This window comes from Archocentrus centrarchus, chromosome 11 (genome assembly GCF_007364275.1).
Source record: "Archocentrus centrarchus isolate MPI-CPG fArcCen1 chromosome 11, fArcCen1, whole genome shotgun sequence".
Classification (NCBI taxonomy): Eukaryota; Metazoa; Chordata; class Actinopteri; order Cichliformes; family Cichlidae; genus Archocentrus; species Archocentrus centrarchus.
In genome coordinates, this window is record NC_044356.1 from 9,144,478 (window position 1) to 9,155,285 (window position 10,808).

General features: G+C 45.2%; 2 protein-coding genes across 3 annotated transcripts; one reads left to right on the forward strand and one right to left on the reverse strand.

The window, feature by feature from the left end:
* The first annotated feature begins 1,540 nt into the window (after positions 1–1,540).
* On the forward strand, positions 1,541–7,168 carry tomm40l (translocase of outer mitochondrial membrane 40 homolog, like). Of its 2 annotated transcripts, XM_030741784.1 has the most exons (11): positions 1,541–1,774; positions 3,807–3,922; positions 3,971–4,024; positions 4,133–4,200; positions 4,569–4,661; positions 4,739–4,840; positions 5,216–5,321; positions 5,410–5,532; positions 5,610–5,686; positions 5,846–5,948; positions 6,472–7,168. In XM_030741784.1, exons 2-11 carry the CDS (start codon positions 3,808–3,810, stop codon positions 6,609–6,611), a joined length of 981 nt encoding a protein of 326 aa, XP_030597644.1. In that variant the 5' UTR covers positions 1,541–1,774; position 3,807; the 3' UTR covers positions 6,612–7,168. The 2 variants fall into 2 exon arrangements, with proteins under 2 accessions (XP_030597644.1, XP_030597643.1); XM_030741783.1 differs by having other exon boundaries at positions 1,644–1,774; positions 3,807–4,024.
* Positions 7,169–9,059: 1,891 nt separating this feature from the next.
* On the reverse strand, positions 9,060–10,502 carry LOC115788571 (apolipoprotein A-IV-like). The gene is made up of 4 exons (XM_030741642.1): positions 10,418–10,502; positions 10,284–10,331; positions 10,048–10,198; positions 9,060–9,742 (listed from the first exon to the last, which is right to left on the reverse strand). Exons 2-4 carry the CDS (start codon positions 10,315–10,317, stop codon positions 9,175–9,177), a joined length of 753 nt encoding a protein of 250 aa, XP_030597502.1. The 5' UTR covers positions 10,318–10,331; positions 10,418–10,502; the 3' UTR covers positions 9,060–9,174.
* Between the last annotated feature and the right edge of the window lie 306 nt (positions 10,503–10,808).

Genomic DNA, 10,808 nt, shown 5'->3' on the forward strand with positions numbered 1-10,808 from the left:
TCAATCCTTAGCTTGTGGCTGTGCTTGGCCTCCCTGATGCCCCTCTTCAGGTTAGCTCTGGATGCACTGTAGGCCTGGGCGTCACCAGATTTAAAAGCAGTGTTGCGTGCCTTCAGCAGGTGGGAGACCTCATGGTTCATCCATGGCTTCTGGTTAGGGAATGTTATGATCTGTTTGAGGGTGGTGACACTTTCAATGTTGGTACTTATAAAGTCCAAAACAGAAGAGGCATAGATGTCAATGTCCGTGTGTGAGTCCATGGTGGCCTGAGCGGCAAACACACTCCAGTCTGTGTTCTGGAACCGCTGCTGTAGTGTAGAGTCAGCTCCCTCTGGCCACACTTTTACAGTCTCTACAGTAGGCTTCACACATCTGATGAGTGGTGTGTATTTGGGGAGAAGAAACAGGGAGAGGTGGTCTGATTGTCCGAGGTGGGGGAGGGTGGTGGCTTTGTAGGCCTCAGCCATGTTGGTGTAGACATGGTGCAGGGTCTTATCTCCTCTGGTGGGACAGGAGACATTCTGGTGGAATTTGGGGAGTACAGTATTCAGGCTGGCATGATTGAAATCACCAGCAACAATAAAGGCTGCCTCAGGATACCGAGTTTGTTGTTTGCTGATGGCAGCATGCAGTTCTTTCATGGCTTGTTTAGCATTAGCATCCGGGGGGATGTAGGTTGCAGTCACAACAGTGGATGTAAACTCTCTGGGTAGATAGAAAGGTCTACACTTAACCATGAGAAACTCTAGGTTAGCTGAGCAGTGGCTCTCGATAGTAGCAGTGTCCGTGCACCAAGATTTATTCACATAGATGCACAGCCCCCCACCTCTGGTCTTGCCGGAGTCATCAGCTGTTTTATCCGCCCGGAGAACGTAGCGCTCTGCCAGCTCAATCGCGCTATCAGGGACGCCACTGTTGAGCCATGTCTCAGTGAAGATCATGATGTTGCAGTCCTTAATCCAGTTGTGAGAGATGATCCGCAGCCGCAGCTCATCCATTTTATTTGTCAGAGACTGGACATTGGCGAGGAATATGCTGGGTAGTGAAAGACGGTGAGGAGTTAGCTTTAGCTTAGCTTGTAGTCCTCCTCGCTTCCCCCGCTTTTGTTTACGGTCTCGACGCCGCCTGCGAGCGCTTTCTGTCGGTGAAGCCGGGTTGGAGGCCTCCGATGTTTTAGCGATCTCTGGTGTGAGCCGGAGAACGTCGGAAAATGTGTCCACGTTGAGAGCTCGAATATCCAAGAGCTCTTGTCGGCTGTAGGTGATACGTGCACGACTGTTCTGAGTGAACAGTCGCCATCTTGCACATTGTTGTGTGGTCATAATGGGACAGCCCTGTTTTTTATAAGCCACACAAAAATAAAACCGCTGTTTTGAATGTGGGTTCACTGTGAGACCCTTAGGCTGCCTTTTGACCTTGCAGGTATTTCTTCTTCACCTTTTACTACACCCGCCTTTCAAATTCCAAACAACCGCCCGCCCGGTGTTTCCTCCAATCGGTGTATGCGGAGCCCAGCGCCCCGCCCTCTCGCATCTGACGGCTCTTTGATTAGCCAATAATGCTTATGAGCATTGTATCAAATCAAAGCTCCGCCTTAGGTCCTTCAAAGACGCCGGATATGACTGACAAGTGACTTCTTCACTCCTGCCCGAGGAGGCCTGGTTCTTCATCCAATCATAATTTTGCTTTGACGAAAAAGGCGGAGCGCTGACATCTTCTTCGTTGGTACTATTGGTTTCAACTTCCGGCTGCATCGTCCTCTGGAAATCACAACGTGAGTACTGTTTGAAGGCTCTGTGTTTTATATAACGTGATACTTCAGTGGAAACGTGTCGGCGGTTTGGTTTGGGAGCTTTTGCCTCACAGATCGGCCGCTGGTTTCCTCCATTAGCAGCAGGGTCTTTCCTCCAGGCTGTCGGCTGCTGCTCATAAAGCTAGCGAGCAGGCTAATCAGGCGCTAAAGGAGCTAGCACGGCTAACGTATTCATGCTTTTTTATACATGGGGCAGCTCCCATTCAGGGTATTAGCTGCAAACAATTATAAGAGCGCATAATGATCGCTGGCTTATTGCTAATTTCATTCACGTGGTGTCATTATTATTTGAACTTAACCGCCCTCTTTTACCTCCACCTTCAAATGAATGAGTGCGAGCTGTGTAGAAGGTTAAAGGGACACTACACCGAGTCTGCACATGTTCCCTCAACATGGGTGCAGTTCGCGTAATTAGCTCGAAAAGAAGCTCCCCAAACCCGGAGAGGATCATTATGAGCTGTCATGAGGATTTGCTCATGTACAATCCTCAGTTTCTTACTTCATGGTAGCATCAGAGCGAGCCAGGCTCCTCCCTGTAGCACTGTAAAGGTACAGGGCTGTGAAAAAGTATTTGCTTCCTGATTTCTTCTTCTTTTATTTCTTTTTGTTTGTTTGTTTTACCTATTTGTCACACTTAAATGTTTCAGCTCATCAAACAAATTTTAATATTAGGTAGTAAATAGAAAATGCAGTTGTTAAATGATGATTTATTAAAATAATTGCAATTTCACTAGCCACACCCAGGCCTGATTACTATCAGAGCTATTGAATCAAGAAATCACTTAAAGTGAAGCAGTCTGACAAAGTGAAGTAGTCTAAAAGATCTCAAAAAGATGCTGCAATCTAAAGAAACTCAACAGATGAGAAACAAAGTCATTGACATCTATCAGTCTGGAAAGGCTTACAAAGCCATTTCCAAGGCTTTGGGACTCCAGTGAACCACAGTGAGAACCATTATCCACAAATGGAGAAAACTTGGAACAGTGGTGAACCTTCCCAGGAGTGTCCAGGCTACCAAAATTATTCCTAGAGCGCATCAATGACTCATCCCAGAACAACATCCAAAGAACTGCAGGAGTCACTTGCATCAGTTAAGGTCAGAGTTCATGATTCAACAATCAGGAAGAGACTGGGCAAATATGGCATCCATGGGAGAGTGCCAAAGAGAAAACCACTGCTGACCAAAATGAACACAAAGGCTCGTCTCATATCTATCAAAAAACATCTTGATGATCTCCAAGACTTTTGGGAAAATATTCTGTGGACTGATGAGACAAAATTTGAAGTTTTTGGAAGGTTTGAGTCCAGCCATCAGTTTTCCCCAACAGTTCAGGCACACTTGGGTTATGCAGCAGGACAATGATTTGAAACACACCAGCAAGTCCACCTCTGAATGGCTCAAAAACAAAACAAAATGAAGGTTTTTGAAGAGTCAAAGGTGCTGACATCTTTAAAAGGGGCCTGTTCTGCTCATACCCAGCTCCATATTCTCCATATCCGTATTCTTGGACTCTACTAGAGGGCCTTCCATGGCTCATAGTTCACAATAATCCTAATGTCTTTTAATTCTGGGCCTTGGTGCAGCGCCTCAGTTCATCCCCTGTCTGAAATGAGCTGTTTAAGCTCCTTTCTGTTTAAGCCAACTTTATTCTGATTGGCTTGCCCTCACAAACAGGTTTGAACAGCAAGTGGGTCAAACTGCTGTGCTCACAGCCAGAGCTGTTGGGGATATCCACGAATACTGACATCATACAGAGCCAAGAATAGAAAAACTGCTGGAAACATGACTTAGGTCAGGTTTTAATAGGAGTACTCTCATTGTAACAGTATAATATACAGAAAATAAAGAAAAGCAGAATAGGTTTCCTTTATTGTTGCGACCTCTGCTCATATGCCTACAAATACTCGGCTTGCTCCAGCACTCTGTTATTGCTTCTTGCTCTGAAGTCAGTTACTCATCCTCTTCCTCTCTGTTTCTGCCCCGGCTGTTCAGAATGGGCGGTGTTTTGGCTGCCAGCTCCCCCAACCCACTACCACCAGCCTCGGGCGGCACTCCTGCCCCTGGCTTGATGGTGCCGCCGGGCTTTGGGATGCCTCCAGTTTCCACAGTTATACCCTCGAGTGGGGAAGCCGCCGCTCAGCAGCAGCAGGAGACAGAAAATGCTTTGCCCAATCCGGGAGCGTTCGACGAGTGTCATCGGAAATGCAAAGGTAACAGGAGCTGATTTTAAGAAACGGTTATTGGAGGAAAAATGCCTGTTTGACCTGAATTTGTCTTACGTGTGTGTGTGTGTTTTTTTTTGTTTTTTTTCTCCTCAGAGGTTTTTCCTTTGCAGATGGAAGGCGTGAAGCTAGTCGTTAACAAGGGCCTCAGCAACCACTTCCAGGTCAGTCAAACTCATTTAACCTTGTTAGCTCTTGTTCTCAGTGCACATCACTTAGTTATGAACCAGTTTGTTGGCTTTTCTGTATACCTGAAATGTTCAAGGATGGTGTGATCAAGAGCTGAAAGATGGTTACATTTTTATATATAATTAGGATTTCCTTCTGTCTCTAGAATAAAAGGGGAAATAAATGTGGTGGTTATTTTAAACATCAGTAATTCATCTTTATGTAGATTCATGAAGCCCAACAACATCTTTAAAGCTCAGATTTTGCTTTATTCTAGTCACTCAGCTCTTTTCAACTACATAAATCAGGTTTAAATCTGTTTTAAATAAATGTGAATAAAGGTTTTTAACCTTCCTGCTTGCAGGTGAGTCACACTGTGCTGCTGAGCACCACTGGAGATTCCCTCTACCGGTTCGGTGCTACATATGTTGGCTCAAAGCAGACCGGTCCAGCAGAGGTATGCAGCAGCAGAGTCACCGTGAGTCTCATTTTCAGGTGTTGTGAAGTGTAATAAAATGCTCTGCTCTTGTTCAGTCTTTCCCAGTCATGGTGGGAGACATGGACAACAGCGGGAGCCTTAACGCCCAGATCATCCACCAGATCACCAACAGAATACGATCCAAAGTGGCCTTCCAGGTAAACGCTCTTATTCCTGTTTGGACTTCACTTTTAATGTTTCTATAACCTGTAATTTCATGATACCCGCCCCCAAGTTACTGAATGCGTCGGATGCGTAACACACTATCCTGTTTACTATTCCTGTTTGTTCTGTTCCTGCCACAGCTTTGAGAAAACTCGTGTAACTAATATATCAAAATGTGACTCTTGGTGTCCAGCAGACGTTGCCGTCACAGCCGGAGATTTATTTATTTTTTGGGTGGCGAGTGTTTGTTTAAAGATGAATTTGACTGCTGATGGCAGCTGCTTTGGCGCACTTTGAAATGTTTCTAGTTTCTGTGTTGTTGTTGTTCCTGCGTGACTCTTAACTGTCAAAATGTGTCGTATCCTCAGACACAACAACACAAATTTGTGAACTGGCAAGGCGATGCTGAATTCAGGGGAGAAGATTTTACTGCAACTGTCACACTCGGAAACCCAGATGTCCTCGTTGGCTCTGGTAGGTCGTCAGTCAGTGTAATCGGTCAGAATCAGATCTGTGTTCTGCCTCTGAACACCTTGTTGTGTTGCTCTTGTCCACCTGTCAGGTATCGTCGTCGCACACTACCTCCAGTCCATAACGTCCGCTCTGGCTCTGGGAGGGGAGCTGGTTTACCACCGCCGGCCCGGAGAGGAGGGCTCAGTAATGTCTTTAGTTGGCAGATATACAGGTCAGACACTTTACAGAGTTAATATAAAGTCTCAGTTATAATGTCAAACGTGTGTCCTAACAGATTTACTTCTGCAGGCAACAACTACATCGCCACGTTAACACTCGGCTCAGCCGGAGCTCATGCATCTTATTACCACAAAGCCAACGATCAGGTAACCTCGTGGTCCCTTACAGCTCCTGTTCTTCAGCACGTTTGTGTGTGAGAACTTTTAAGTGTGACCGGATGTCCCCTCTTTAAATCACAGCAGGCAGGATTGTAAGAAATGACCCTGTACTTTTTATTCTGATGATCTGTCTCTGCTCTCTAACAGCTGCAGGTCGGTGTGGAGTTTGAGGCCAGTGCTCGCATGCAAGACACCAGTGTGTCGTTTGGCTACCAGCTAGATGTGCCTAAAGCAAATTTACAGTTTAAAGGTAAAGATGTGCATGTATTAAAATAATTTCAGGAGAGCAGTTCAAGCTTCATCCATTACTGCAGCCAAATGTTTGTGACGGATTAAAACTAAAGTGGTTGTAGCTGTGTGGATATTTATTTGAATAATGTAATTTCTGTGTGTGGAGTTTGCATGTTCTCCCCGTGCTTGCGTGGGTTTCCTCCGGGTACTCCGGTTTCCTCCCACATTCCAAAGACATGCACTTACTGGGGTTAGGTTAATTGTCTAATCTAAATTGCCCATAGGTGTGAATGAGAGCATGAATGTGAGTGTGAAAGGTCGTCTGTCCCTCTGTGTTGGCCCTGCAACAGGCTGGCGACCTGTTCAGGGTGTACCCTGCCTCTCGCCCTATGACAGCTGGGATAGGCTCCAGCCCCCCCCGCGACCCTTAACAGGATGTGCAGAAGCGAATGGATGGATGGATGAATGTAATTTCTGTGTAAAGGCTTGATATTGTGTTTTTCTTTGTCCCTTCATTAAATCTGTTCTGCTGCCTCGTTCAGGTTCGATCGACAGTAACTGGATCGTTGGGGCAACGCTGGAAAAGAAGCTGCTCCCGCTGCCCCTCTCTCTGGTCCTCTGCGCCTTCCTCAACCACCGCAAAAACAAGTTCCAGTGCGGCTTTGGCGTCACCATCGGTTAGACCGACGTAACGCCGCCTCACGGACTCGCTGCTGACGTAGAGACTTTTCCACGAAAACTGCTGATGACCTCTGTGATAGATTTGACCCTTAATCATAGTGCTGGTTTCACCGTATGTGGTGAATGTAAGCGGTTCATAAAAATCTACATTCGACTCTAATCCTAAAAGATTAACTCCCGTGAACGATGAGCAGTGTAACGAATGACCTGTCAGGAATGAGTGGACCCTCGTCACAAACCGTAGAGCTGCAGGAGGACGGATTTTCAGAGCTCTCTGAGTTCGGTGCCTGTCGTGTTTGTTTTTGTTTTGCTCCTGATTTAATTATTTTTTTTTTTTTTTTTATCATTAAGTCTGTCCTGATGTGCAGTGAATGAAATCATCATGAGTTGCTTGTTTAACAGTGATTTGTTGGTTACAGCTGTTAGGATCGAGCTTACTGTGTATCATGTTCACAGTGCATCACTTGTTTTGCCTTTTTTATGTTACATACATACTGAACAGTATATATGACCTGTATATACTACTTGAAAGCTGATCAATACAGTTTCTTACAAACACCACAGGCCGTGCTCTTTTATTTATAAGTGCTGCGCGACGGAACGACAGGCTTAAAAACTCCACCTGTGGTCACTGTGACGTCAACTGCACCACATTTTCAGCGCCCCCCACCCCAGTCTGTTTGTGTGTTTGTTTCCATGCCTGCATCAGAAGTTCAGCAACAAATTCAGCACACAGGTACAGCTCCGGCTCCTGAAGGTTCCTATCAGTGTCAGCTATGATGTTATGTTTCCTCGCAACCACCTAGCAGCGGGTTAGACGTCCTTTATGCACCTACAGCACCTCGTGAAAGCGTCCTATTTGCATCTCATGACAGTAACATTTAATTTATTTCATGAAAGTTGATTTATACTTGTCTTATTACCCATTTTTAGCTTCTAAATGCATCCAGTATCTTTGCAGCCTGTCCCAGCTGTCATAGGGCAGAAGGCAGGACAGACCCTAGAGGGGCCACCAACCGGTCCAGGTTGTCTCAGACAACGATTCACACCTACGGCCAATTTTGAATCATCAGTAAACCGAACCCATGCATGTTTATACAACACGGGGGTTTATTCCCACTCTGCATTTATTCATTAGTTATGATTAATCTCTGTCTCTCTTCCACAGCATGACTTTTTCCTGTCTCTCTCCCCTCAGCCTCACCCCTTTCTTCCTGTTAAGGTTTTCCTTCCCACTGTCACCATGTGCTGCTCATAGGGGGTCGTTTTGACTGTTGGGTTTTCTCTGTAATTTTTTTAGGGTCTTTACCTACAATATAAAGCGCCTTGAGGTGACTGTTTGTTGTGATTTGGTGCTATATAAATAAAATTGAATGTTTTTGGACTGTGGGAGGAAGCCAGAGTACCTGCAGGGAACCAGAGCCTCTAGACTGGATTTGAACTCAGGACCTCCTTGCTGTGAGGCGACAGTGCTAAACCACCGTGCCACATATAAACTGCATCTACTACCCCTATTTATTACATTTTTCTCAGTGTAAGTACATCAGTTTGCCAGTCAATACTGCAGTAGGGGAGTGTGCTAGCTGAGGCAGGATCCTGTGAGTCTAGTTTACAGATGTGCACAAACGAGTCTCATGGCTCAAAGGTGCTGATCAGTGGGCGCATCCCTGACAGGTGAAGCAGTTAATGGTTGCAGTAGAAGTACGATGACTGTATCACAGCACCTCAGAAATAAACTTCAGTATCATTGGCTTCACTCTGCATATGCGTCATTTGAAGACAGCTGATATCTGTACGCAGTTTGTCCCGACACGGAGACTTTGCTCCTTTATCTTATCAGATCGCTGTGAGGGGAAAAGCTGAAGGACGCTCTTCCGTTACGATATTTCCTCCTGCAGCAGTCCTCACTAACAGCTACGTGACTTTTGTGTAATTTGCTGGGTGTGATAGCAGTGCATGATTAAGCAGTCAGAAACCTGCTGAACAATGAGATCATGTTAGGTCAAATAAACCAGAAGAGCATCCCAGAGGCGAATTTAACTAAAGGATTCAGATATTTTCCTATGATGAATACGTCTTTGGACCACCTCAGGGCTCAGGAAGACCAGTGAGAATGGTGGACCACTTAATCTGATGGAGGGTGTCAAACGTACAGCCCACCAAAGGCTCCTTTGCAGAGAAATATTTTAACTATTGTGGCTCAGCTTTTCTTTTAAATATAAAGGTTTTGTATTTTTTAGGTTTGCTGTCATGTGTTAGTTTTAATTACAGTACACTGGATCTGGAAAAACAAACAAAAAAGCAAAGTATTATATTTAATATTTATATTTAAATAAAATAAAGCCTAAGGTGAGTTCGACTCCCTCTTTCTCGACTGGTGATATTTATGTGCAGCTTCTAACTGTGCAAACTTTCCAGAAATGTTCCCATGAAAAACTGACACACTCTGTTTGGTAATTATATCATTGAACTTCAAGATTTTTATTTTATAAAATACACAGGGGTGAATTTAAAATAAATATTTGATTTGTGATAATTGTTGAAGCTTAAGACTGAGAGTCCGTTTACTGGGTCATCTTACTGAAGCTGTCCCACAGGTTGTTCAGCTGAGTCTGCACGTCCTGAGTGCTGGAGTCCAGCCTTTCCCTCAGCTCATCTCCATACGAAGCCAACCTCTGCTGGATCTCCTGGGTTTTCTGAGCCACCTGGGCCTCAAAGCTCTGAGCCAGGGGCATCATGTTCTTCTGAAACTCATCCAGACTCTGCTCCATCTTCTGCTTCATGTCCTCAGTGTAGGGAACCATCTGGGCCTGCAGCTGGCTCATGCTCTGCTCCAGCTGCTCCTTCAGCTCCTGGCTCTTTTGCTGCAGGACGACCTTCATGGTCTCCGGGTCCATGGCCTCAGCGTAGGGTTCGGTTCCCTTCTTCAGCTCCTCCACCTTGGTCTGGATCTTTGCCATCATCTCCTCGGCGTTGGTCCCCATAGCGGCCAGGTCTTTCTGCAGACGAACCTTCAGCTGCTCGGCCTCCTGGGTAAACTGAGTCATGAAGTTCTGGCTCAAAGGAGCCACCTGAGTGCGCAGAGTGGTGATGTACTGATTCACGGTGTCGGCGCTTTGACCGATCCTGGCACTGATACACAGAAACAGTCAGTTATTACACTGAAAGCTACACACTGTCTATACAAACCCATATACAGTATAATTATACACAACTTGATATTTAAGTTTAATTAGACACTGAGAAGAGGACGTGTCCAACTCATATTCAGAGATTAAAGTCTTTTCTTTAGTCTTAAGGATTCCCTCTCAAGAGCCCAGTGACATTTAGATTAATTGTTTCTTTGTAACCTTAAATATTAATGTTTTCCCATCATAATAATGATGCTAGAGTATATTTTTCATTTCATCGGGCGTCTTTCTCATGCTCACTCTTACTTCACTTCCTGGCCCAGCTGGGACTGCCTGATCTGGTTCAGGGACTCCTCAGCGGTGTGTGTCGCCTTTGCAACGTAGTCCCAGAAGGCATCTTTCACCACCTCCAGGTTGTTCTTGGGCGGCTCCGGCCACAGGATGTTGGCGTTGCAAACTGTGGAGAAACGCAGCAGGTTAATTTCACCAGCTGTGGTTTTAAAATGGATCCAGCTTTTAATTTGAAGGGAAAATGTACTCACCGGCCAAAAGAGCGAGAATGATGAGTCCCTTCATGATTGAACTTGATGCTGTTGGATAAAGAAAATTAATGTTGAGTTTGAAACTGGATTTAGTTGTTGATTTGAGACACTGCAGTTTGAGATGAGATGTTTACCTCAGAGATCAGCTTGTGTCTGTCTTCACTGCCCCGATGTCTGTGCCGAGCAGACAGACGCTCAGTTCTTATAGCCGCCCTGAAGGTTAAAGTCCTCATCTGGTTGCCCTGCTGGACAAGTTCTTGTAACTGTTGTCACTCCACGTCACAATCTTATTCTCTCCATATCACTGTGATACAGGCTCGCTGGTATCTGACTGGGTTTTAGTAGTTTTTTTTTTTAATGCTTTATATGCTTAAATAGAATTAGGTGCAGCAGATACACAGAAAACAAAAGAGAATTAAATACAGGAAATGAAGGTTACCTCTTCCTCTAATTGCAGGTCGAGGCCAGCTACAAACCCCCACATTAAAATCTTCAGCTTTGGTGATGAAATAAAGACGAGCCTGG

Bases quoted from the DNA above. Each gene is read 5' to 3' on its own strand.
- tomm40l (XM_030741783.1), top strand. From the start codon at position 3,808: ATGGGCGGTGTTTTGGCTGCCAGCTCCCCCAACCCACTACCACCAGCC. The intron at 4,025-4,132 runs GTAACAGGAGCT...TTTTCTCCTCAG, and splicing joins GTGTCATCGGAAATGCAAAG to AGGTTTTTCCTTTGCAGATG. The intron at 5,949-6,471 runs GTAAAGATGTGC...TGCCTCGTTCAG, and splicing joins AGCAAATTTACAGTTTAAAG to GTTCGATCGACAGTAACTGG.
- LOC115788571 (XM_030741642.1), bottom strand. From the start codon at position 10,317: ATGAAGGGACTCATCATTCTCGCTCTTTTGGCCG. The intron at 10,199-10,283 runs GTGAGTACATTT...GTTTCTCCACAG, and splicing joins CATTCTCGCTCTTTTGGCCG to TTTGCAACGCCAACATCCTG. The intron at 9,743-10,047 runs GTAAGAGTGAGC...TCTGTGTATCAG, and splicing joins CAGCTGGGCCAGGAAGTGAA to TGCCAGGATCGGTCAAAGCG.